We start from the raw sequence: 24,188 nt of genomic DNA on the forward strand, positions 1-24,188 counted from the left end.
GCGAGTGGGAAGTGTGGAAGACGTCGACGTCCGGCAAGAGCTGAGGACGAGGGTTGGGTCCGGCTGTCTCGCGCTCAACTCGCTGGGTAAATCTGACGGTGTGCTATGTGCTGCTGCAATGCTTTCAGGGCTGTCTAGACTGCCCTCGCTTCACCCGCATCGCTCGAACCGCAGACACCGCTCTCCCCCTCGTCACGACGACCTCGCTCCCAGCTACGGGGCCGGATGGACGGCAAGAGTCGCTAGGTGGCGACGGTCAGGAGTTGAAGGACTGTCTGTGGTCTTCTCGGGGGCTCAGTGGCTCGGGGCGGAAGTCTTGCTCTCTCGCCGCCCTCGTCGTTCGCGCTACCTCTACCAGCGACTGCTGCTGTTCCGAAACGATGATTAACGAGTCTATAAGCCTAGAAGAACGACACAAAATCGAGCCCGAGTCTATCTACGGTTCCGAGCGACGCCTCTATCACGCCCCGTCCGCCTACTTGACCAACTCGACAACCCTCTCCAACGCCTTTCCCATCCTACTCGTCGACCTCTCTCCTCCCTTAGCATCACCCGCCTCCTCGCGCTCTCCCCTCCCACGCGACCTACTCCTACTCCCAAACCCTGCGGCACCCTAAGGCTCCGCAACGCCCCTCTCCCGCGAGTCCTCCGCCGCACGAGCACGTGAGACAGAGCGCGAACCGAACCCGACTGCGCCTCGAGGCTCCTTCGACTCGGCCCTCGCCCTGCTTCCTTCCCTCTCCCTCGACCCACTCGCACTCCCGCCAATAACCAACTCCGACCAAGTCTTCATCCCACCGTTCCCTCCTTCGCCCTCTGCGCGGGTGCGCGAGGTCGAGACCGAGCGAGAAAGGGACCTCGCCAGAGAGCGGACGAGACTGGTCGGGCTTTTCCGGCCGCGAGGTTCGTCTTCCTCTGCGCCTTCTGCGCCTTCGGTGGGATGAAGAGGGGAAGTGGTGGTGGTGGTGGTGGTGGTGGACCAGAATGCTGCGCCGCGGGGAGGAGAACGGGGGCGGGATTGCGAGCGCGAGGGTGCGGGAGCGGGAGCGGGAGTGGGAGGGGGGAGGGCTGCGATAAGCGCACATGCGGGAGGGTCAGGTCATGATGCGGGAGGAGCTGGGAGAAGCGGACGGGAGACGTACCGGCCATGTTGCTTCGAGCAGACGAGGTCAACGGTGGACGAGGAGGGAGAAGAGCGAGGCGGGAAGAAGATGCAACGGGACTCGCGGCGTCGGGTTGAGCGTGCCAAACGCAAGTCGGCCGAGTGCAGTGCGAGTGTGCGGGAGCGGACAGGACAAGCGGATCGACGCTGGACGGAGGAAATGGACGTCGGAGCGGGCGAGACGGCTCAGCCGCGCCAGTTGGGGTCGTGTGAGCGTGCGAGAAAGTTGAGGACGGCTGTGGTGTGGCTCGTTACGCTGCAGAAGGTATGCTCGTACTCTCGAGGACTGCCTGCAACTCGCTCAGTCGATGCCAGCCAGTCGTCGTGGAACTTTCTCTCTCTCTTCTCTCAACCTGCGACCCAACGCTCTCCGCTCATACACCGTGCTGCTCGCTCCACTTCCACGCTCACACATATCATGGCTAGCCTCGTCCGCCCCACGCCTGTCCGCCCGCGCGCTGTCGAGTCCTCTGGCGAGGTGGCAATCGGGGGAGGGGACGAGTTGAAGGATGCAGACAAGGCAGCGGGAGGCGTGGAGGGGCTGGCAGGAGCGTCGGAGGAATGCTTGGGACAGTCTGAAGGCGGTCCGGAGGCGGCACAACCTCAGCAACTCGCGCCGCCGCCCACCTCCTCCTCCTCGTCGGCCAACATCCCCTCACTCGCCGCACCCGTCCCAGCGCACGCCTCGACGCACTCCTCTCCCCGCGCACTTCACACACGTCCAATCCCCGTCCCGCCCCGCCGCACTCTCTCCGCACCCGCACCCATCACTCCCTTCCGCCCACGTCCCCTCTCTCGCGCCTCCAAATCTCCCTCCTTCACTCCCCCCGACTCGGCTCTCGAAGAACTGCTCGAGATCTTCTCTTCCTCGCCCAGCCTCAGCGCAGGAGGGACGCCCCACCGCGCCAGCTCAGAGAGTGCAAGGACGATCCTCCTCCCCAGTCGTGCGAGCGGGGTTAGGTCGCGCGGACCTGGATACGGGAGGGAGAGCGCGGGGCATGCTCACGGGCACGGGAGGAAGAGGAGTTCGGGAGAAGGACTGGGAGCAGGAACGGTCGGAGGAGCGCAGGGAGGAAGGAGGACGCCGCCGATCGTTTGGTTCGACGGAGTCGCTTGTGAGTTGCGTTTTGCTCTCCCGTCATCAGCTTGCAGTGTCGGTGCCCCGAGGCGTGGGACGATCTGCGTCTATGAATACGCAACTCTGACAATTTACTCGTCACAGACTCTCCCCCCTCGCGCGCCTTGACCCGCAACCCCTTCATCCGCCACGCCCAATCTGCTATCCCTATCGTCCACGTCCCGCACGGCGAGTCGCCCGAGTCGGAAGGCTCGGTACTCGCCATCTGAGCCCGTCTCGCCTCGACTCGCCTCGTTTCATACCCTTCCGCTCTTACGCCTCGCCTCGCACCGCATGTACATACGCTCGCACAACCTCGCACGCTTAGCAACCCCGCCACCACGCGCAGTCTTGCCGTTCCATACCCCCGCCTCGCCCTCGCATACTTCACGTCAAAGCTTGTTGTCGTCCTTCCCGCACACCGCCTCGTCTTCGCAATCGCAACCCACTCGCTTTCACATGCTTGCTGTGCCGCGGCTGTCGGAGTGGAGAGAGTAGGGAGAGAAGGGAATGAGCAGGCGGGTTCGGCGGACTTCGCGTGCATGCGGAGTGGTAGGAGCCGGTCGGCTTGCTCTGCTCTTCTTGCTCTCTCCGTCACTTCAAGCACATCGAACGAACGACCCACGCTCAGCACTTCCACCCACTCACAGCGAATGCACGTTCCCTCTCTTCCTCCTCGTCGGGGACGACCTTCCTAACCTCCCCTTCCTCCGCTCTTCCTCGTCTTGCAACGCTCGCAGGTCCACACTCATCTCCTCCCTTCTCGCGCGCACTTTCTCCCGCACCCAATCGGCACCAGGCTCTCACGTCCGTCCTGCTTTCCTTCCGCTTCCTCTCTCCTTCACCTCGCTCACTCGCATCACCCTTCGCAGCGCCTCCTCTCCTACAACCCCTCCTCCTCCTCCACCAATTCGACGCCCAAACCACCGACTGCGGCAGATGAGCTGCGCCGTATCGAGTCCCGCGAGCGCGCGAGAGAGAGGGAGAGGAGGTTGGAGGAGGATATCAGGGAGGCATGGGTTTGGGGGGTTTGGTGAGATGCGCAAAGGTTTGTGGGTGACGGATACTTGATGTACGGCTTGATGAGAGCGAGGACGAGAGGAGCAGCTGGAGATGCGGTTGTGTCGCTTTGCGCGAGAAAAGGTTCGAAGCTTGTTCACGCCGCCTGGCTCTCATTGTTCCAGCTGTTTGGCGATCGCCACGCATATGCGGATTGCGCACGAAGCTGGTCTGAGCGAGCAACAGGCGACCATTCAGCAGAAGGTTTCCACCTCGCTCTTCTCGCCTGTCTGGCACTCTCACCATGGCATCGTAGTGCCCTGCCGCTGATCGCGATCATACTGGAACGCACTGACAATTGCAAAGATACCGCACCGATAGACCGAATCCCACCGGACCCACCTCGAAGAAAGAGGGCCTCAAACCATTCCGTAATAGATGCGCGCCTTGCGGGCCGAGAGCGGCTGGTTGAGGAGTGAGTGGGCGAGAGAGTGCTCGGAGCGCTGTGGGGACGCGAGATGTACGTTGGTATCAGAAACGGCAGTTTCAGCGGAAACGCAGGACACGCACCTCAGGCGAACGCGACCTGCGGCGTTCGCTGGATTCGCCGTGCCTTCCCATGTCCCGGGAGCGATAAGTGAGCTGCTTGTGGTCCACCTGCTTGACCATGCCCGTCTGTGGAACATTACACATTAGCACGTCAAGCCCGTCGCGGAGGGGACGGGAAACACAGGGAACGTACCGACAGCACGTCGTACAAGTAGTGGAGGAGCTGGCGGATGAGGGCGACCTTCTCGTCCGCGCTCCACGTCCTCGTAATGGTCGTCTCCGGGGATGGCAAAGTGCGCGCGCTGCGCGGCGACCCACTGATGGTCGATAGCCTGTGCGGCCACATCACGGACTTTCTCCGACGATTCCTCAATTTCGTAGAGGAGATAGTCGGCGAGTGTCGAGTTGTTTAGCACGATCTCCGTAACGAGCGAGTTGCGGTCTTTTGACGATGCTGGGCTGCACCGATTGAACTTTAGCAATGTTCTTAAGCAGCACCGTGTCAAATGTGGAATGGCGGCGCACCAGGAGGTCCTTCAGCCCGAGGTGTCCGTACCGAAACTCGTTTACGAGGCGATCCATTGCGTTGATCAGCGCCCGCTTCGTCGGCTCGCCAAGCGGCCCACGACCCTGCCTGTGCCACCAACCGACGGAGAGCTGGTACACCATGCCTCCCAGACCTCGACTATGCGCTCCTCGTCGGTGCCGTAAGGCGGGTGAGCGCGCAGCGCAGCCCTCATGTCCCACGATACCTTCCGGTGAAAATCTTGCCAGAGGTAGTCTTGGTTGGAGCCCATGACTGCTTCGTTGGAGCAGAGTTGGAAGGGTGTCGTTGCAGGGTAGAACAGGGTAGAAAGGGAGACGAAGAGAGAGGCGAGGCAACCAAGAAGCAACCCGACCGGATATTCCGCGGAGAATAACGCCCGACCAACGATCCGAGCGAGCACGAGCGCACCGAGCGAGAGTCAGCAGCACTGGATGAGCGCGATGGAGCGCCGGACGAGCGTCCATTAGCCGGATGCTGGCTGTTACGCGAGAGCGAGGAGAGGCTGCGGCGATTGGAGACGCGGCAGGAAAGGTCTGAGTCGCGCTCTTGACAGCTCCGTAGCTAGCGAGGGGCGTGCAAGCCGTGCGACTGCGCAGAAGGTGATGGCCAGAGGCAGAGCGGTGAATTCGGAGGTTGGACGAGGACGACACCGGCTGTCACGCTCGAGGCGGCTCGCAAGGATGCCGAGGGATACGCAGCAGGTGTGTATAGCCCATCTACGCGCGTCAAGACCCACCCACTCACCGGGTATGCCTTCATCGCGCCCGCAGATCCTCCAGGCGGACATGCCAGACGTGCGCCCGCTCGCCTCGATCCTGCGCAGCCTGAACTTCAAGTCGGTGCGTCCAAGAGTGTACATATGCTCATCGTCCAAGCCTGAGCTGACCTGGTGCTGTCTACTCCCTTCCTGCTCCTCCTTCCTCGCCGCGATGTGGGGTTGTTCTCCGTCCGCCATATGCTGCGCTTCTTCTGCAGCAAGCAACCTTGAAGATTGATCAGGCAGGCCTGAGAGTCACTGTGGAGGAAGGACGGTCTTTGCAAGGTGCGTATAGCTCGACCGCTTCGCCTCGCCTCTTCAGCTAACCCTGTCTTGCCCCCTTGAACAGCCCACGCCTACATCGCCACTTCCGCCTTCTCGTCCTATGCGTTCGATCTCGACGCAGACAACCCGGCAGCGTACACCGACGTCCGCCCAACCTCTTCCTCGCGCGACGAATCTCCTTTCGCCTCTTCACCTGCTCCCGAAGCGTCCGGTCCTCCGTACTGCCAAATGACGGTCTCACTGTCGACCATGATCGAATGCCTCAACATCTTCGGCAACGCAGGCGGCGCGAGCACAAGCGCATTCAAGCGCGAGTTTGACGACGAGGACGAGGACGGCGGGAGTGGGTGGAAGGGCAAGCGGCGGAGGATGGACAGCGAGGATGTCGACGAAGAAAGGAGGGGCGGGCAACGTCGAGGTGCAGGACCGGACGACGGCAAGACGACTTCGCTCAGATTGTCGTATGCTGGTCGGGGCGAACCGCTAGTCATGCTGTGCGTCGCGCTTTCCGTTCGCACGCGAACTGCAGGCGAGTGCTCACGCAGTCGTACTCACAGGCTAGAGGAAGGCGGCATCGTCACGCGCTGCGAGATCACAACTTACGAGCCGGAAGGCTTGCTCGACCTGACCTTCCAGGATGAGGAGAAGGTGCAGCGGCTGATCATCAAGGTGCGTCCGCGTCGATTTCTCACGGCGCTCGTGTCAGATCTGACTTATGCATCGACGCAGTCCGAATGGCTCCGCGATGCCCTCCTTGAAGTCCCCTCTTCGTCCGAGAAACTCGCCATCTCTTTCTTCCCCGAAGACCACGCACGCACGAACTATCACGCCGATGATCCGACAATGCGCAACGAGGAGGAGGAGGTGCCGCTCTTCAGGCTGGAGAGCGTCGGTCCGATGGGCATCACCGAGGTGAGCTGGGCGGAGCTGTCGCTGCGTAGTCTCCTCTCCACGAAGAAGCTGACGGTCCGCGAAACCCCGGACGTTGGCAGATGGACTACTCAGAGGACAAGGACGTTCTCGAGGTCTTCGAGTGCGAGCACCCTATCCGGAACAGGTGCGTCTTGCTGATCCTGAATGTCTCGCGGGACTTAGATCCGGCTTGAAGTCGAGCGGAGCCTGTGAACTTCAGGCGAGCAGACGTGCTGACATTGGCCCTGCGCAGCTACAAGTACCAGCACATTCTCCTCACCCGCAACGCGCTGCATGCGTCCATCAAGACCGTGAGTCCACTCCACTTTCTGGGTTTGGAATTCGGTGTCGACTTGACGCTGACATCTGAACCCGTACCATCCGCCCAACGTCTCGCGCTTCTTCCCCATTCTCCTTCGGCAGTCCATCCGCACCGATCCCGACGGCCTTCTCTCCTTCCAGTTCATGATCCCGCTCTCGCCTCGCGGCGCGAAAGCCAGCATGAAAGAGGACAAGATTGGCTTTGTCGAGTTCCTCGTGAGTTATTGCCTCTTAACGCGCGGAAAACGCGCAGCTCTCTCCGGACCTCGCTCTTTTGGGACGCTCAAAGAGCTAACTCCCCCGACTCGCGTTCGCAGGTCGTGGCACTCGACGATGAGTATTGAACCGCCGCCGGTCGTCGCATCCCCTTCACTTCCCTCCTCGCTCCAGAGTCCGCCTTCGCCTTCCAGTCGTAGCAGATACCTACCATGTCGTTGTACTCCTAGCCTAACTTGCAACCTGTTCCGACGCGCAGCAGGTTCTCGAGCGGGACATGTTTCCTTTGTTCCTCTTTCGCTTCGCTTGCTCTCGCTCTATCGTCGACGCTGCGTCTCCTTCTCCTGTCAAGAGCTTGTGGCGCTGCAGAACCTACAGACAGACTCGCAGGCCGCCGCAAACGCCTTCGACTCCCCCACTTCCGCTCGTCCACCTCTTTCCCTCGTCCTGCTCGCGCGACCCTCGCCGCCGGGCTGGGCGGCGAGCTCGACAGCTTACTATGGACCCTATCGTTTCACCTAGGCGACCCAGCGGGCCTCCCACTTCGTCTGCTACCCCCAGTCTCCCTCATCGCCTCAAAGCAATCCCCTCCTCTCGCACCGGCGTCGCGGACGTGCCGCTCTCGCCAACCGGTCAGAAGCGGTTCTACAGTGTGCATGATGGCTTGCTCGCGTTCGGGGCGAAGGATTTTGGCAGTGTGGACGAGATCGAGGTCGAGGTCTTCAGGGAGCAGGAGGAAGAGGAGAAAAGGCCCGTTCTACTTCCTTACGTTCCGCTTGATTGTTCAGCTGACTTATGAGCGTCTGCAAACAACAGGCTAGCGGCGGAAACGGCAGCCGAAGCTGGAGACGGACCTCTCGACTCTCTTGTTCAACTCGACGCTCGCCCCCGTTCTCCTGACTCGGAAGACGAAGTCACGCGCATGCTGGTCCCTCCTCGACGTACCGCTCTTGCTGACACCGACACGAAGATCCGCGTCGTCGCTCGCGGAACGGTCGGAGCGACGAAGGGAGCGGACTTTGGCTTGTACGGCTTCGACGGTGTCGATTCGGCTGAGAACGGGGAGGAAGGAGACTTTGAGATGCAGCATGGTTCGGATGCGGAGGGAGAAGAGCCGGAGAAGGACGTGGACGGCTTGCCTGTCGAGGATAACGACCTGTCGATGGCCCCGGTCGCCACGCCCGTGCCCCCGCTGGAGCAGAAGACGCAGATGAAGGGCGTCGAGCGAGGGAAGAACGGGAGCGGTGGAAAGAAGAAGGGCAAGAAGCGCAAGATGGAGACGACGGACTCGGAGGCGGACCAGGCGGGCAAGGTCAAGTGAGCTCGCAATCTCGCCCTCGGCTGTTTTCCCCTCAGCGTGAACAATGTACTGATTCGGCACCTCTCTGCGGTACCAGCCACGCCACGCTCTTCCTGCAGGACTGGCGCGACAACGTTTCGAGGCTTCACCCGCCGCACGTCTGGTACACTGCTTCCCATGCACCCGCTCCCTCGGCTTCAGCTCCGGTCGAACGGGCCCTCGGCGCGGAGTCGCCGCTCAACGTGCTTTACCCGTCAATCTCTTCCAGCATCAGCACACTCTCTACTCTAGCCCGCACCGGCGATCTCATCGGCTGCACGGTCACGCTCACTCTCCCCGATTCGACGACTCGCACCTTCTCGACGCCGAATGTACACGCCTCACGCCGCGGTGCCCGTCGCACCGTGTTCGCCCTCGCCTATGAGTCTGGCGTGCTCGACGAAGCCGCTCGCATGCGCGCCGAGCTTGGCTGGGACGCTGAGGCGGCAGAGGAAAATGCGGAGAAGGAGAGTGTCAGAAAGATGAGGGGCGGCGAGAGGCCGTGGGAAGCGTTGAAGGCGGAGCAAGAGAGGTGGATGGCTGAGCCGATTAAGTGGCGCTTCGAGACGGATGAGCTCAGTGCTTACTTTGTCTGCAGTTGGACAGCAAGACCGAGAGCTAACGCTCCTTGCGGCGCGCAGACTCGGTCCATTCCTGCATCCTTACCGTGCCCTTTTCGCCGTCTTCGCCGCCGCTCGTCTTCACGACCTCACAGACCTTCCGCTCGCATCGCGAGGCGAAGGATGCTGCCGCTCGTCTTGCTCTCGACGCCAACGTGCCAGCCCAATACGAGCAAGCCTTCAAGCAACGCCTCAATTGCGACTCAGGCGGCTACATCCAGTTCGGCGACATCACCATCGCTGATGCTGCCGTTGCGGACACTCACGTCGATGAACAGGCAGACGAGGACGGAAGTGAGCGGGATGGACCGCTCGACTCGATTGCGCTGCTGAACAGGGAGGTCAGGGCGGCTTTCGGCGGGCTCAAGGGTTGGCTCGACTGGAAGCACAAGCATGCGGAAGGTGCGTCGGCGGCGACTTTCGCTCGGAAGCTAGCTGACGGGCAAGCTTGCGCAGACTCGACGCCGCAGAAGACGCAGCTCGGCGCGACGCTCACCATCACCTTTCCCATCACTTCCGCTCATCCGCAGCCTCCCGCGCCGTTCACCGTCTCCGTCCCGCCTCTCTACCACACGAAGCACCATGCACGTCTCGCCTGCGTAGCCGCCGCTTTCCGCGATGGACTCGTCGGCCGCCTCGAGCCGTACAAGCGCGAGCGGGAGGAGGAGAAGCAGAAGGCGCAGGAGGAGAGGAAGAGAAGGGAGGAAGAGCGCCGCGCAGAGAGGGAGCGGGGCGTCTTCGAACTTCCGAGGGCGGGTACCGTCAAGTACGAGGACCTCGTTAAGCTCGAAAAGTGTGTCCATGAAGGTCGCGATGCCAGCTTTAAGAACGGCTCGCTGACGTCGATTGCTTGTACCCATCGTACAGCCCTTCCGCCTACCTCAACACCTGCGCCCAGCAGTGGACTGGTAACGGATCGCCGCTCAAGTTCGCCTACTCGATCCAGCCTTCCGAAGGTTCGATCGTCAAGCAGTACGGCTGCACCGTCACCGTCTTTGTCAACATCGGCCTCAGCAAGAGCTACACCGTCGCCCCCTCGCCCGAGATGACGACTCGGCGTGCGGCGAAAGACGCAGCCGTCCGCCTTGCGCTCGAGGAGCACGTCCTCGACCTCCTCATGCCGGCAGGCTTCGACCCCAACAAGCCGCTTGCGACTCAGCGCGACGTCATGGAAGACGCATCGGCGGCACCGAAGGACACGGCTGCTCGCCCGCCGAGCTTTGTCAGCGCCTTCAACAGTGACGGCCTCGCCGGTCCGCTCAGGTCGAAGCGCGAGCGTGTCCTCCAGGCTGGAGCTTCGACCGAGGCAGCGCCTGCAGCTGCTTCCGTCGCTGCTGCTGACGAGTCAGTCGGGGAGCCGACATGCATTCCACCTCCTCTCGGGCCGTTCGTCGCAGAAAGTGAGGTCGACTCCTGCCTTGCGCCTGCAAAAGCCGCCACGTCGTCCGCCTCGCCGCCCGCTGCAGCCGCAACGTCGAAGAAGACCAATCCTCGTTGGGTTCAGTCTCCGGCCGGGGCAGCTCCCTTCCTCGCGACACCTCCGCCCGCTCGTCCTTCTCCCGTCCCCGTCGTCGACCCAGAGCACGCTCCCCCTGTGCTCAACGAGTCCGCCGTGGACCGACTAGACAAGCTGTGCATCTCTCGCCTCGGCTACAACTACCTGCCAGAGTATCAAGCTCGCCAGAGCTCCGAGAGTACGTGCTTCTGCTTGGGAATTCGGTGAATCAAGCTGACGTTTTCGACGCATTCGCAGCCGGCCTCTTCGCTGCCTCCGTCCGCATCCCTCTCCAAGCTTCGCCTTTGGTCGAATCGCCTTTCGCCCTCCGCGCCCCTCGTCCTATCGTGCAGCAAGTCGTCACGTTCGCCGTCGACTTCATGTACCGGTCGCGAGCGCCGGCTCAGGAGGCGGTCGCGGAGTTGGCGCTCAGGAGCGATATCATCACGGAGTGGGCAGCAGACGGGGAATCGGCTGCGACAGACGCTTCGCCGCGCGCGAGGGTTCTTGACGATCAGCGCGTCCTACTTTCCGTCACCCAGCCGGCGTCGATCCCGGAGAAAGAGTTGCCCGCTGCGCCCGCCAACAATCCTGCGTCGCTCGTGGCCGACCAGCCCGAAACGCTGTCGAAGAAGCGCGACTGTCCAGACTCCGGTGAGGCCACGCCAGCCACGAACCGCGAAGACCCGCAAAAGCCGGTCGCCAAGCGCGCGAAGCTCGACGTCGGGGCTGACAAGCAGGTCAGCGAGGAGCCGGATAACGTGACTGCGGCTGAAGGTCTGGCGCCGGCTGAATCGGTTGAGGGCGGCGCGGGCGAGAGCGTCGAGATCTTGAAGCAGGGCTGCCGCGACCTTCTGGGGCCAGGTGTCAAGTTCGAGCCGTACTACAAGGCAAGCGTCGAAGGTGCGCGCGTTTACTTTGGTCGTTGATCAGGAGACTAACGCCGTCTTCACATAGGCTCGCTCTTCGGCGCGACCGTCTTCGTCTGCCTCGACAAGAACGCAACCGATTCTCGCGCCTTCTCCCTCCCCGCCTTGTACGCCTCCCCCCACGAAGCTTTCGAAGCCGTCGCCCGCATCGCACTTCAAGCCGGCGTCCTTGACCTGCTCGAGTCACGCGTGCGGCCAAAAGCGAGGCCTGCGTCGTCGCCGAAGGACAGGAGGGAGGGCCGCGGTGGGAAGAAGCAGGCGATCCCGCAGAGGACGGAGGAGGAGCAGGCTGCGCTAAGGAGGGCATCGTATGGCGGGTTTGGGGCAGCGACGGCGTATCAGCTGGCGAAGATGAGGGCGCTGGCGGAGAGGGAGAAGAAGTTGGTTGAGGCGAAGGACCAGGCGCCAGAGCTGAAAACGGAGGCGCCGGAGGAGGTGCCGATTGAGGTCGAAGGAAACCCGCTCCTCCCTGGCCTGCCGATGGAGACGGAGGGGGAGAAGGTCGAGGGCGAGGCGACTACGGCCCTCAAAGGTGCGTCCGCGTCTCAGCGGGGCTCTCCTTGTCACGAGTCGCTGACCTCGCTTCTCGCTCACAGCTTACTTCGAGTCTCGCTCCCTCGCATTTCCGACCATCTACCGCGAACCGTCAAGCGTACCCGGCAAGACGACCGACCGCGTTCGCATCTGGCTCGTCCACGAAGGCCTTCGCTTCGAGTTGCCTGCCGCTCATGTGTCGAAGGCGGAGGAGAAGCTCGCCTCGAAGGTGCTGAAGTATCTCAAGGAGCAGGAGGAGGTGTCGAAGAAGGCCGTCGCTTGAGGAGGACGGAGGTGGAAGAATCGCTTGTTCTCGCTTTCCCGCATCTACCGTTGTTGACGTACCTACTCTACCCTTGTTCTTGTTCACCATTTCGCAATCCGTACACCCGCAACCGCAATCCGCATCGTTCATGCCGCTTCTCCTCGTCGTCGAGGGTTGCGAAGGTCAGGAGTTTGCTCTCTCGCTCGCCTGTGCTCTTCGAGCCTCACTGCGTCGTCTCGCTACTCTTGCGAGCCCTGCGTGCGCTTCCCGACGTCGTCCCCATCGTTCCCGCTCGCTTCACCTCGCTTGGCCTCGACCACTTCGCTCTTTCGCTTCTTCCCTTCGCTCGCTCTCTCATTCCGCGCTCAGACTCGCTCAGGACGTGCACAGTGCTTCGAACGGTCACCAAAGAGTCCCCGCCCACACTCCCAGCGCCTCTCCACCGCGTTCGCCCCGCTCCCGAGTTTCTCATCACCCCACCCGGCTGTGGAGGATGGGATTGTCACAGCCAAAGGTCGCGCGGCTGTTTGCGCAGAGCGAGTCGCCCGAGCAGACGGAGGAGATCATCCTGGCCTACTGCTTCAGGTGCGCAAGCGTCTCGTCGCCTCTTTCTCGCCCGCAGAACGTCGTCAGGGGCCCCGGGACTCGCTCGCCTGGCGCTGGGAAGGCTGACAGTGGATGTCGCGCACTGCAGCAAGTGGACGAACGGCGGCAACCAGTTCCAAGTCCTCCGCAAGCTCCACCTCTTGACGCTGTACCTTCGCGCCGTGTCAGTCCCCTCCTCTCCCCTTCGCACGTTCGGTATCGCCAGCTCATCTCGGTCTCCTCCTGCAGAGAACTCGGTCCGAAAGTGCGCGAGCACTATGCAGCATTCGCGATCTGCGCGACGCTCACCAAGACCAACAACGCGGCCGTCATCATCCCGCCTGAAACCGACCTCGGACGTCAGGCATGGAACGACGCGCGCCGTCCGCCCAGATCGGTTCTCAAGCGTATCTTGACGAACAGGAGCAGTGTCGGTCTCGTCACGTTCTCGCCGGGCATGAGCAGCGGCGAGGTCAGTGATGCAGACGTCGAGGGCGTCGAGGGGAGAGATTCGGGAGACAGCGGACCGCGTGGACTCGGAGGCTTGTTGAACGGGAGGAGAAGCAGGAGCCAGACGCTCGTCACGGCTGTCGTCGTTCAGCCCGGCGCAAGGACGGAGCAGCAGCGTTTGCAGGCGGGAGCGGGCGACGGGCTCGGACGGGGTCTCCTTAGGTGCGCACACGTCTCCTGCGCTTGTTTCGCACTCGTGCCCGATGTCTGACAGGCTCGTTGGTGTCTGCGTTTGTAGTGCCCCGCCGAATTACGACGGCGGCCTCGCGCATTATCTCGATGCCAATCCCGACTTCCGCCACGAGGCGCGCTCCTACGACCCCGAAGTCGACTTCCTCCCCGACTACTCCTGACCTTTATCTCCACTACCAAACCGCCGCAGTCTCTCTCGCCTCTCTGCGCCTCCCTGACTGAGGGTCTTTTCGTGTGTCTGCTTTTTGGGTCGTTTCGTTCTCATCTCCTTCTCGTTGTTCCACTCCGCCATGGTTCTCCTCCGCATGTTGTCACTCCCACGGACCCATTTATCTGCTCGTCACTCGCTCGCCCAGGTCGGCGTCTTCGCTCACTTCAAGGAACTGTCGCATGTCGTGTACCCCTCTCGCTGTCAATGCATGTCCTCTTCCCTGCCCTTTGGGCTACAAGCGAGCACGCTGGATACTGCGCACCGCACGCCATCCATCGCCGAGACTCGGGTCGCATCAGCCCATCTTTCCCATGTTCTCCTCCTCGTCCGCCTCTTTCCCTCCTTCCCCTCGCTCCGCTCACGACTTCCTCTCGCTCTGCTTCACTCGAGCTCCTCGTTGCTCAGGATGCACGTTGCACACGCTGGCTGTATGCAACCCCGCGTCGCTCTCGAAGCGCTCCACTCCGGCTTATTCTCGCAGCTCCTGCTCGCCTGCTCAGCCTCTCCTTCCCCTCTCCTGCTCTTCCTCGCCCCGCTAGTTCAGCAGCATGTCCACCCCCACCACCCTCACCAGCATCGAACTGCTCTACTTCCCCATCTGCGGGCGGGGCGAACCGATCCGCTACATCCTCGAGGACGCGGGTGTTCCGTACGAGGAGAGCAACGATGTGGAGCGGTTCAGGAGGGGCAAGGAGGATTGTGAGGAGTTCAGCTTCGGGCAGTTGCCCAGGGTGACGGTACGTTCCTTCGTTCTGTGTCCTCTCCACTTCGTCGTTCGGGCGGTCGAACAACCAGTCAGCTTGCGAGCGTCCGCGCAGCAGAGAACGAGCCTACGGACGAAGGATGTAAACTGACCTTCCGACGGCGCGCACAGGTTGACGGCACCCACCTCTTCCAACAAGACGCCATCCTCCGCTTCTTCGCCAAAACCTGCGGTGCGTCCGAACCCTTCGCTTTCTCAGTTCCCGAAGCCTTTGTCTGGCGTTCAAGCTGATGAGGGTGTGGGTTGACTGGCAGGTTACCACTACTCGGGCGACGTCTGGAAGGAGGCGCTTGTGGACCAGCTGCAGGACGCGTGCGAGGTGAGCGTCATTCCGGCGTCCCACGGCCCAGCCTGCGTTGTCGCGCGCAAGGCTTGCTGATGCTTGTGCCGGACGCATGATGCCGCAGGACTTGAACATCGCCTACGTCCGCTGTATCTACTCCCCCGACTCGGTGCGTTCGACTCTTCTCTCGCTTCAACTCTCATCTCCTACCGGCAGACGGGCTGATCGATGTTGATGTCCGATGTACAGGCCACGCTGCTCGAAGCGTTCGTCAAGGACCACGTCCCAAAGGTCATGCGCCAGTTCGAGCACTTGTTTGTCAAGAACAAGCATGCGTCGGGATACTTTGTGCAGGACAAGGTGCGTAGCGCCGACCTGCATCGAGCGTCGCTCGCGAATGCGCCAGACACGTCGCAGACTTCCAGTTGACGGCGAGCGTTACGAATTAACCCTCCTCTTCACGAAACAGCCCACCTTTGCCGAATTCCACCTCCTCTACCTTCTCCACGCCCTCACGCACCTCGCTCCCACCCTCCTCTCATCCTACCCAGCTCTTCGGGCCTGGAACGACCAGATGTGGGCGCGCGAGGGTTTGAGGAAGTACAAGGAGAGCGGGAGGATGAGGGAGATGTTGAACGGGAATGCGAATGGGCAGAGGGAGGTGCGGTGTGGAGCGTAGCGGCCAGTGGACTGGGAAGAGCGTGCACGAGGACGAGGTCGGGGACGAGGATGAGCAAGTGGAAGAGGCTTGGGAAGAGGAGGAGAAGAAGGTTGAAGCGGGCTGCGCTCGCTCGGTCTCACCCTTTCGCGTTTAAGGCGCTTTGCAGGCGACGTGCAATGCCTTCTACGAATAGTTCTGCTCTGGTAGTGAACGTGCCGCCGTTCCCCCTTACTCGCTCGTTCGCGACGTCTCATCGTCCGCCAGCTTATCCGCCTCGCTCCGCTCAACTCCCAGTCCCTCGTGCTCGTTGCTGCGTGTGCTCGTGTGCTCGACGACGACGGCGACGACGCCAGCAGCTCACACCGGGGCGGACTCGCGCTGCTCTCACTTCCGCCAGCCGCCCCCGCTCATCCGGCTCGCATGCACTCGGGGTGGGAGCACGCGCAGCAGCCCGGGTTCGGCGGGCAGCACCACGGGCAGCTGCAGCCAGGACAGAGCCAGCAGCAGGCGTTCACGCCGGGTCAGCAGGTCCAAGGGGGAGGCGTTCACGCTAGTGGTGTCGGCGCGTTTGCGGGCGACCACGGCGCGTGGCAGGCGTATCAGCAGCCGCTGCAGCAGCAGAACGGAGGGTACTACCAGCAGGCGAACCAGCAGGTCCAGCAGGGAGGTTATCAGCCTGTCGCTTCGACGTCGGCTCCGGTCGGTGGAGGGTATGCGGCGGGACCACCGTATGCTGGAGTGGCGCAGGGCATGCAGTGCGGCGTGCCCTCGACGCACTCGCGCGCGATGCCGCAGTACCCGCCTCAGCAACCCGACTCGTCCGGCTACGCTCACTTCGCCCAACCTCCTCCCGCTCCTCTCGCTCAACACCCAGGCCCCGTCCCTTCTCCCGCGCCTATACCATCGCAGCAACACCCTAATCATCATCCGCCGCCTCCCGCCTCGGCGGCGTACGGGACGAAATTTATACAACAGTCGATGCAGTCTTTCGTTCCTTCCTCCGCGACGATGCTCTCCCCGACCGCTCAGCGCTTCCAATCTAATCCCTCACCAGCACCCACTCAGCCACACCCGCCTAATCCTTATCCTCAGCAGCAGCAGCAGCAAACGCGACCTATCCCTTCCTCCTCTCATCCGCCGCAGCAACCCCCAACTCCCGCTCACCATCCCCCTCCGTCAGCGCCCACCGCCGCAGGGCTGCAGAACCACCTCGCTCGCTTCGAGGCAATCACGCAACATCGACAAAGGCTACAGCAGCTTGATGCGCAGCGGAATGCGGTGGTCGGCGCGGGTGGAGGGGCGGAACAGGTTGCGCAGGTTGAGCGGCAGATGCGGGAGGTCAAGTGCGTCTACGCTTCCTTCTTTTTCTGATGTCTCGTGGGACGGGACGGTGTGCTGATGCTTTGCTCGCGCAGGACTCGCGAATTGACCCTTCTCAGCGAGTGCGAGACGTTCGTGAGGCAGCACGGCGGAGCGGGCGCGATCCAGCGCTACCTTGAGCAGATGCGGGCGAACCAGCAGCGCTTTCAGCAACAACAGCAGCAGCAGTTCTCGCAACAAGCGATGCAGGCTCAACCTGCCTACGCGGCGCAGGCGTACCAGCAGGCGTTGCCGAACGGTGGCTTTCGGCCCGGGTACTCGAACGCTTCGCAGCAACCGTTCGACGGCCAGCAACAGTATCCTGCTGCCGCGCCTCCTCCTCGCCCTGTTCCTTCGCCTCGCCCGCAGCCTCCGCACCAACTTCATCCGCAACAACCACTCGGGGCCGTCCCTCCCTCCACCTTCAACCCTCAACAGCCACAGCAGTACGCGCCCGCGCATGGTGATCAGCAAAACGCTCCTGTCGACCGAAGCCAGCTCCACCCGATCCCGTTCCCACCTCCCTCGTCGCAAGATCCCACGTTTCAACCGCCGATGCGTGTCCCGTCGGTTACGATGCACCCTCCTCCCTCTTCTCAGCCTTTCCAACCTGGTCTACCGCCTCAATCTCAGCCGCCTAATCCCGCTAGCTCTCCCTTCCCGTCACTCCCTCACGCTCCCTTACCTCCTCGCCCAGCACCTCTCTCCGCCTCCTCCGCCTTCCCATCCGACCCACGCGCCCAGTCCGCCGCCCAACGCATCCTCCCCGTCTCGCGCCCTCAGATGGTCCAACCGCCCCTCCCAGCGCCAGACGGCCCGATGACCAACCTCCTAACACGCGAAGAGTGGGACCGGATGGAGGAAGAGCGTGAGGAGAGGGAGAAGAAGGAGGGGAATCCGTTTGGGTTTCCACCGAGTGTGGTGGAGAAGGCGCGGAGGGGCAAGGTTAGGCATCCGACGCAGGTGTTGGGCGAGGACGTGGAGGGTCATCCGACGCTGGCGGAGTTGCTCGCGAAGGTGCGTTCCTAGCGTTTTCTTCTTTTCCAAGCACGAGACTGACGGGCTTGGAGGGCTGCAGGTCACGCCGCAAAAGTTCTACGACGTTCTCAAGCCGCTGCTCGCCAAGCACGGTCAGACTTTGACGCCCGAGAGCCATACGCTCGAGGGACGACCGATCGACTTATTTCAGCTCAGCCAGGTCGTCATCGGGCAAGGTGGTGGATACGTCAAGGTGTGTCCGACCGCTGTGCGCGAACTTGCGGCGAACCATCGCTGACGCCGCTCGTTTGACAGGTCGACGCCGACAACGCCTGGCCTCGCGTCGCCTCTCTCCTCCGCAGTCCGCCTCCGCCCGCCGGCTCATTCGCTACACCTCCCGCACCTCCGCCGACGCATCTCCCGACGCACCTGCGGGACCTGTACATGCGCCTCCTCGCGCGCTACGAGGACGGCTGGTCAGGCACGATGCTCAAGCAGCGGGAGAAGGAGATCGCGCTGAAAGGCGCGAGAGAGCTGTTGCTTGCGAAGGGCCAGGCGGCGCAAGCTGCGCAGAACGGACAGGCGGAGGGAACGCATGTTGGCCCGACGGTACAGATGGGCGAGCCGTACAAGACGCCGACGATGCAGATCCAGCATCTGCAGATCGTCCCCTCGTCGCCTGTCAGCGTCAATGGGACGTTTGCCGTCTCGTCTGCTCCGTTGGCGCCTCTGTCGGCTGCACCGAGTGCTCTCGTCTCCTCACCTCCGGCTGCACTGCCGACACCGTCCATGTCGTCCATGTTCGCCAACTCATTCTCCGCCTTCTCGCCCGCCCCGACCGACATCGGAATCTCGCCCTCCGTCACGTCCATTCCGACTGGAACAGTCCCGTCGACCGATCCCTCGACCCTCCACCCCTCTTCTCCCGGCAAGTCCAGCCTCCTCCGACCGACCACTCCGCACGACAGCCAACAGCGCGTCACCTCGCCCGGCACGCCCCGCTCCTCTGCCGCAGCAGCAGGCCAAATTGCGCCTTTCTCGACTACCGCAGCCGCCGCAAGTCCCGCCCAACCTCGCACTTCGACTCCTCGACCTGTCCTCCTCGCGCGCGAAGCGTCAGGCGGTTCGTCCAGTCTGATCGGAAGCCCAAACGCCGGCGAGGGCGAGAAAGGACGGCGCAGTCGCGCGGCGTCGGTTGCGTCGTCTTCGAAGAAACGGGACCGGACGCGCGAGATGGGCGACGAAGTCGAGGTCGTTGGAGACGAGGGCAGGCGGAAGAGGGAGGGTACGGGTGCGGTCTTGACGCCTGAAGCGGGCTCGAGCGGTCCGATGAGGCAGAACAGCACGAGTACGGATGGCGGGAGTAGCGGGAGCAGCGGGAAGCTGGGTATGACGCCTAGTCGCCCGGCTGGGGGGTTCGTCAGTTCGCCTGCTGCGATGGCGCTCAGCGATGGGACGCCGGATCTCGTGGCGAACAAGGCGCTCAGGCCGGATACGGCGACGACGGTCTCTTCGACGAGCGCTTCGCCTCACTCGGTTGGCGGAGGGGAGATTCCACTTCCTACGGCGCCGCTCGCCCTGCCGACGTCGTTGCAGACTGTCACGCCTTCGACCCCGGTGAACAGCGGTCTCGCGCTGTCTGCCGCCGGGCTCAGCCTCTCTACCCCTGCTCAGCCTTCGATCTCTTCCGCGCCTGTCAAGTCCCCACGCGACTTCGACTTTCTCTCCCTCACCTCGCCTGCGCTTGGCGGCTTCGAGGCGTCACCCATGCTCTTCAACACCTCAAGCTGGTCAACGAACCCTTCGGCGTTTGACTCGTTCACCTCTTCGACTGGAGCCGACTCGTTCGGCCTGAACGATACGGGCGACATTTTTGTCGGTCTCGGAGGAGACGACGCCGCGACGAACGGTGCCAAGTCGAAGCAGCAGCTCCATCCTGGCGTGGACGACGACCCCTGGGCGACCTCGTCCCTCCTCGACTTCGAGTTCGTCGCCGACAGCTTCACCTCGTCCTGAACAGCATTCCCGCCTGTTCGCCTCGTCGACGGGTCTCGTCGTCCGCTTCCAGCCTCTCCTTCCCCTCGTCTCCTTCTCTGCAAGTTTTCCGCAAATCCTGTTGTCTCCGCGTAGTCTCCTGTCGTCTCGTTACCAATGTCGTATTCAAGTGCAACACCCAGCATCGTCGTCTCCAGCAGTCTTTTCGATTTTCGCCGTTGCCGTCGTCCCGCGGGTTGCTCTTCCGCTCCGCTCACTCAGCACACGCTGTTGCATGCTCGCTCGCTCGTCTTGCGCCGCTCGAACGACCCGTGCTCTCACTCGGACTACGTATCGTGCACTCACCGCAACCGCCAGCCCTTCCCGCGCCGCCGCTCTCGCTCTCCACCCGTCTCCCCACATCCTCGCAATTCCACCCTCCAACGCTCTCAGCCGGCTTCAGTCCATCACCAGAGCCATGTCGACGTCGTCCACGAACCTGCCGACCAAGATGCGCGCGGCCAACATCACCGAACAAGGCGACTTTGACGTGATCCAAGTCCGCGAGCTGGACGTCCCCAAGCCTGCGCAGGGACAGGTTCTGTACAAAGTCGACTATGGAGGCGTCAACATGTGGGACACGTACGCGCGCTCGGGCGTCTACAAGCCTGGGATCCCGTTCACGCTCGGAAACGAGAGCGCGGGAGAGGTTGTTGCGGTTGGAGAGGGCGTCGAGGGGTTCAAGGCCGGTGACAAGGTTGCTGTGAGTCGAACGACGCCTTACGAGTGCACATCAAGCGGAAGAGCTCGCCCCAAGAAAGGCGGACCGCTGACACTTGAGCGCGCAGGCCTACACGACCGGCGGCGGTTTCGCAGACTACTGCATTGCTCCCGCCGACAAGCTCGTCAAGCTTCCTGAGGGTACCTCGACTCGCGACGCCGCTACCGTCCTCCTGCAAGGCTTGACCGCCCTCACGTTCGTCAAGGAGGCGCACGAGGTCAAGCCGGGACAGTTCATTCTCATTCATGCGGCGGCTGGCGGCCTCGGTCTCTTGCTCGTTCAGCTGTGCGTCACGAGTGACTTGCTCGTGCTTCTCGACCGGAGACTGACGAGCTTCGAGTACCGATCCTTCGCTCTCCACCTCCTTCCGCCCTGCGTTCGCCCACCTCTCTCAATGCAGCTGCAAGCACCTCGGCGCAACCGTCATCGGCACGACCTCGACGCAAGAGAAGGCCGACATCGCCAAGAAGGCCGGCGCAGACCACGTCCTCCTCTACGGTGAGGGGCGTGACATTGTCAGCGAGATCTACAAGATCACGGGCGGCGTGGGTCCTCTCTCAATACACTCTGCGCACGAGCTTGGCTGACTGAGGATTCATGCAGGAGGGCATCGACCGCGGCGTTCATGCCGTCTTTGACGGCGTCGGAAAGGACACCTTCGACATGGACTTTGACCTCGTCCGCAGGTGCGCAAATCCTCCACTCTCGGTTCATCAGATCTTATAGCTGATCAGCTTCGCTCGTGCAGGAAGGGCACCATCATCACACTCGGCAACGCCTCGGGCCCCGTCCCGCCTTTCGCGCCGCTCAAACTTGCGCCGAAGAACCTCAAGGGTCAGTCGGCCTCTAGCTGGCAATCGCTGCTCTTGGCAGTGGTCCAGCCGCGCTTGAGCTGCCCCGCTGCCGTCATGGCTGACTCGCTCTCGCACTTCACAGTCTGTCGCCCCGTCCTCAACCAATACGTCCACACGCGCGAAGAGTTCCAAACCTACTCGACCGAGCTCTTCAAGCTCGTCAAGGACGGTCACCTCAAGCTTGCGGTCCATGCTGAGTACCCGTTCACTGCCGATGGGGTCAAGCAGGCGCAGAAGGATATCAGTGAGTTGTCAGCTTTCGCGACATGTGCGGCGCCCGGCGACTGTGTTGGCGAAGCGCTGTGGCGCATGCTTGATCGCGTCGACGAAATGCTGACACTCTCATTTGCCCTCCCGCTTGCAGCGAGCCGCAAGACGTCGGGCAAGCTCCTCATCAAGGTTGCCTAGAAAAGCCAGATGTAGACATCCTCTCGCCCTCTCCGCAAATCAGTGCATCGCAGAGCAATCAGTACCACCTCGCATGAAAGGGGCGGATTGATAGCAGATCCCCGTCGCCCCGCTACTCAAGCCGCACCGCTCCGTCTCGACTCTCGCGCCCGAACAAACTCAACACCGCGCCCACCAGCCTGCTCCACCACCCGCTCACAGTCTGACAGACGGTTCGAAACCAATTGCTGCTTGTTGAGTGAGCGGGAGCGGCCGAGAGCGAGACAATGTCGAGCGAGAAGTCGCCTTGCTGTTGGCCGAAGTTGGAGCGGCACATGAAGCTGAGCCTGCGGGTCAAGGACCTGCGTCAGCTACGGTGAGGTGAGAGGAGGCGGAAGCGGGCTCACTCGTAGATGGCTGAGGGGTCAAGCGGCGCCGCATCCTCCTTGGGCTTGCCGCGGTAAAAAGGCTTGAAGTCGTCCCACTTGGCCAACACCGTCACGCTCCTCCTCGCCTTCCCCTCTCCCTTCTCGACATCTGCATCTACCTTCTCGTCAAATAGCCCGTCGTCCCGGTACTCCTCAACGTCGACCTCGAACTCATAGACAGTCACGCTCTCCCTCCGCCCGTCCGGTCTTCGCTCCGGCTTACTGTCCTTGATATTGAGAGTGAACTTCGTCGGTGTCTTGTGCGAAGGAGGAGAAAGAGGCGGGAGGAAGGTGAGGAAGAGGCCGGAGGTAGTAGAGCGGGGGAGCGAGAGGCGGGAGGGCTCGAAGGTCGTTGACTGGGAGGCGAAGCCGGCTCCTCCGAGAGTGGTGTAGTCTGCGACACTTCAGCCGATCAGCATGGCGCGAGGAAAGCGAGCAAGGAGCAACGCACCAAGGTGACCCGCGAACGTCGCGACATTCGTTTCGTGGTTGACCGCGAAGGACGAGGTCGAGCTTCCACCACGGATAGAATCGTTCACGGCTGTGAATGCGGGCCACGGAGCGGGTCCACCGATGATGAAGCGGTTTCGGGTCATGCCGACTGCTGATGAGGATGGGGAGAGCTGGGAGAGGGCGTGAAGGGTGTGCAAGGGCGGTCGAGCAGTGCTACGATTCCTTCAGAGTCCCTGAAGCGTGCGTAGCGCGTTCAGGCGGATGAGGAGTGAGCAGTTCGTGGTTGAGTCGCGCTGGAAGAGAAGCAGGATGCAAAGGGCGACAAGCGAGTGGGCTTCCACTCTGAGCGGAGTAGCAGTTCCTCTATACTAAACAGACAGCATAGACAGCTGGCCGAGACGGTGGCGGAAACGGGACGATTCCAACTCCGCCAAACGCGGAAGGCTACCGCGGCGAGGACTCTACCCCGTTTCCCGCTCCCAGCTGCGCCAGCACCTCCCTCACGCCCGACTTCGTGACCGGTATCCGCTTCGCCCGTCGCCAGACGTTCTCCCTCCCGACCACACCAAACCCTCCATGTCCATTCCTCTCGCCGTCTGCCTTCCCAGGTCCTAGCGAATCGTTCCCCCAGTCCTTGTACAGCCGCAGCAACATCGTCGAAACGTGTACGAGCTCGTCTTCGATCGTGTCAAAGTGCGTCCACCAGGGAACGGGTTCAAGCGGGAGGGCGATGGGCGGGAAGGAGAGGCGGGCTGAGAGGTAGATCGAGGCGAGGGCGAGGGTGCCTTGAGGGTAGAGCGCGGGTGCAGGCGTTTGTAGCCTGAACAAATTGAGCGTCAGCGAGGCGCTGAATGAAGATACAAGCAGGGAAAGAAGGCACATGTCGTTGCAGTAGCCCCAACACCGCCGTACGAGCTCCTTCTCGCTCGTGAGCTCCAGGACCTGCAAGTAGTTGACGAGGTGTCCATACGGCAGGCCGCACTGCGTCTGGAAGCCCAGCCGCTTTAGGATTTGCATCTCGGCGATGACGAGCGCGTCCTTCATGTCGTAGAACTCGGTCGCAAAGTAGTCCATCGGGGCGTAGGAGTCAAAGGAGGAAGGCGGAGGATAAGGCGGAGTCGAGGAATAGGCGATGAGCGATTCGAGGTACGAGAAGCAGTTTATGATATCTCGTATCCGCAAGGGCGACTCCTCCAGCTTCGACGAAAGGAAGAGGGCGCCCATTGCGACGTCCTGTACAGTAATGTGTCAGTTCGAAGCCGCTATGAGCAGAAAGAAGCGTGGAAACGCACCCGAATGCCAAAGTGCTTCAGCGAGGTGACGAACCAGAAGCGCTGGAACAGGACCTGCGCGGTTGCCATGACGACTTGAGGTCTGCGTGCGTACTGAGCGGTCAGTATACGCCTTTCTGGGCCAAGAGAAGCAGCCTTACGCCTTCAGCATCACGCCGACTTGCTGGATCAGGATGCCACCATCTGCACGGAACAGATCGTTCAGCGAGGGGTACACCAGCTGACGTACTGAGCTGTACTCACACGCCCGCAAGTCTCGCTCCAGCTCCTCAGGAACTCCATCGAGCGAGGACGGCGTCGGTTGATCGAGCGGTGCGAGGGGGTTGAGGAGGTGGCGTGAGGCCATGCCGGCGAGAGTTGCAGGTGCTGAAGCGTAGTATGAGCCCTTAAGTAGCGTTCTAGCCCGTCAAGCATCAAGCAGCCCCTTGAG

The 24,188-nt window shown here is 62.3% G+C and overlaps 12 protein-coding genes across 12 annotated transcripts; 8 read left to right on the top strand and 4 right to left on the bottom strand.

The window, feature by feature from the left end:
• Window positions 1–613: 613 nt before the first annotated feature.
• On the bottom strand, window positions 614–1,149 carry RHTO_01817 (uncharacterized protein; the record flags this gene model as incomplete). The annotated part of the gene is made up of 2 exons (XM_016415496.1): window positions 614–1,068; window positions 1,143–1,149. 2 exons carry the CDS (start codon window positions 1,147–1,149, stop codon window positions 614–616), a joined length of 462 nt encoding a protein of 153 aa, XP_016272470.1.
• Window positions 1,150–1,580: 431 nt separating this feature from the next.
• On the top strand, window positions 1,581–2,509 carry RHTO_01818 (uncharacterized protein; the record flags this gene model as incomplete). The annotated part of the gene is made up of 2 exons (XM_016415497.1): window positions 1,581–2,277; window positions 2,385–2,509. 2 exons carry the CDS (start codon window positions 1,581–1,583, stop codon window positions 2,507–2,509), a joined length of 822 nt encoding a protein of 273 aa, XP_016272471.1.
• Window positions 2,510–2,821: 312 nt separating this feature from the next.
• Window positions 2,822–3,316, top strand: RHTO_01819 (uncharacterized protein; the record flags this gene model as incomplete). The annotated part of the gene is made up of 3 exons (XM_016415498.1): window positions 2,822–2,934; window positions 3,020–3,086; window positions 3,152–3,316. 3 exons carry the CDS (start codon window positions 2,822–2,824, stop codon window positions 3,314–3,316), a joined length of 345 nt encoding a protein of 114 aa, XP_016272472.1.
• Window positions 3,317–3,697: 381 nt separating this feature from the next.
• On the bottom strand, window positions 3,698–4,624 carry RHTO_01820 (uncharacterized protein; the record flags this gene model as incomplete). The annotated part of the gene is made up of 4 exons (XM_016415499.1): window positions 3,698–3,781; window positions 3,849–3,953; window positions 4,010–4,286; window positions 4,494–4,624. 4 exons carry the CDS (start codon window positions 4,622–4,624, stop codon window positions 3,698–3,700), a joined length of 597 nt encoding a protein of 198 aa, XP_016272473.1.
• A 430-nt stretch (window positions 4,625–5,054) lies between these two features.
• RHTO_01821 (protein of repair protein Rad1/Rec1 family) lies at window positions 5,055–6,993 on the top strand (the record flags this gene model as incomplete). The annotated part of the gene is made up of 10 exons (XM_016415500.1): window positions 5,055–5,075; window positions 5,145–5,213; window positions 5,350–5,416; window positions 5,481–5,910; window positions 5,974–6,085; window positions 6,146–6,328; window positions 6,409–6,473; window positions 6,582–6,639; window positions 6,752–6,865; window positions 6,967–6,993. 10 exons carry the CDS (start codon window positions 5,055–5,057, stop codon window positions 6,991–6,993), a joined length of 1,146 nt encoding a protein of 381 aa, XP_016272474.1.
• Window positions 6,994–7,787: 794 nt separating this feature from the next.
• RHTO_01822 (uncharacterized protein) lies at window positions 7,788–12,065 on the top strand (the record flags this gene model as incomplete). The annotated part of the gene is made up of 8 exons (XM_016415501.1): window positions 7,788–8,182; window positions 8,263–8,783; window positions 8,846–9,226; window positions 9,281–9,617; window positions 9,692–10,518; window positions 10,578–11,222; window positions 11,277–11,780; window positions 11,845–12,065. 8 exons carry the CDS (start codon window positions 7,788–7,790, stop codon window positions 12,063–12,065), a joined length of 3,831 nt encoding a protein of 1,276 aa, XP_016272475.1.
• A 475-nt stretch (window positions 12,066–12,540) lies between these two features.
• On the top strand, window positions 12,541–13,495 carry RHTO_01823 (uncharacterized protein; the record flags this gene model as incomplete). The annotated part of the gene is made up of 4 exons (XM_016415502.1): window positions 12,541–12,632; window positions 12,742–12,816; window positions 12,882–13,304; window positions 13,381–13,495. 4 exons carry the CDS (start codon window positions 12,541–12,543, stop codon window positions 13,493–13,495), a joined length of 705 nt encoding a protein of 234 aa, XP_016272476.1.
• Window positions 13,496–14,093: 598 nt separating this feature from the next.
• RHTO_01824 (glutathione S-transferase) lies at window positions 14,094–15,270 on the top strand (the record flags this gene model as incomplete). Its single annotated transcript, XM_016415503.1, has 6 exons — window positions 14,094–14,282; window positions 14,420–14,480; window positions 14,563–14,627; window positions 14,716–14,760; window positions 14,841–14,951; window positions 15,061–15,270. 6 exons carry the CDS (start codon window positions 14,094–14,096, stop codon window positions 15,268–15,270), a joined length of 681 nt encoding a protein of 226 aa, XP_016272477.1.
• Window positions 15,271–15,672: 402 nt separating this feature from the next.
• RHTO_01825 (ARID/BRIGHT DNA-binding domain containing protein) lies at window positions 15,673–19,605 on the top strand (the record flags this gene model as incomplete). Its single annotated transcript, XM_016415504.1, has 4 exons — window positions 15,673–16,595; window positions 16,668–17,628; window positions 17,690–17,842; window positions 17,905–19,605. 4 exons carry the CDS (start codon window positions 15,673–15,675, stop codon window positions 19,603–19,605), a joined length of 3,738 nt encoding a protein of 1,245 aa, XP_016272478.1.
• Window positions 19,606–20,041: 436 nt separating this feature from the next.
• On the top strand, window positions 20,042–21,606 carry RHTO_01826 (NADPH2:quinone reductase; the record flags this gene model as incomplete). The annotated part of the gene is made up of 7 exons (XM_016415505.1): window positions 20,042–20,326; window positions 20,412–20,629; window positions 20,745–20,889; window positions 20,948–21,030; window positions 21,093–21,178; window positions 21,281–21,442; window positions 21,563–21,606. 7 exons carry the CDS (start codon window positions 20,042–20,044, stop codon window positions 21,604–21,606), a joined length of 1,023 nt encoding a protein of 340 aa, XP_016272479.1.
• A 112-nt stretch (window positions 21,607–21,718) lies between these two features.
• On the bottom strand, window positions 21,719–22,609 carry RHTO_01827 (NADH:ubiquinone oxidoreductase intermediate-associated protein 30; the record flags this gene model as incomplete). Its single annotated transcript, XM_016415506.1, has 3 exons — window positions 21,719–21,932; window positions 21,993–22,407; window positions 22,465–22,609. The coding sequence occupies 3 exons, from the start codon at window positions 22,607–22,609 to the stop codon at window positions 21,719–21,721; spliced, it is 774 nt and encodes a 257-aa protein (XP_016272480.1).
• A 301-nt stretch (window positions 22,610–22,910) lies between these two features.
• On the bottom strand, window positions 22,911–24,104 carry RHTO_01828 (cyclin L1; the record flags this gene model as incomplete). The annotated part of the gene is made up of 5 exons (XM_016415507.1): window positions 22,911–23,286; window positions 23,347–23,699; window positions 23,759–23,840; window positions 23,899–23,941; window positions 24,002–24,104. 5 exons carry the CDS (start codon window positions 24,102–24,104, stop codon window positions 22,911–22,913), a joined length of 957 nt encoding a protein of 318 aa, XP_016272481.1.
• Window positions 24,105–24,188: the final 84 nt, after the last annotated feature.

The sequence above is a fragment of the Rhodotorula toruloides genome (assembly GCF_000320785.1).
Source record: "Rhodotorula toruloides NP11 unplaced genomic scaffold Scaffold15, whole genome shotgun sequence".
In the NCBI taxonomy this organism is placed as follows: domain Eukaryota; kingdom Fungi; phylum Basidiomycota; class Microbotryomycetes; order Sporidiobolales; family Sporidiobolaceae; genus Rhodotorula; species Rhodotorula toruloides.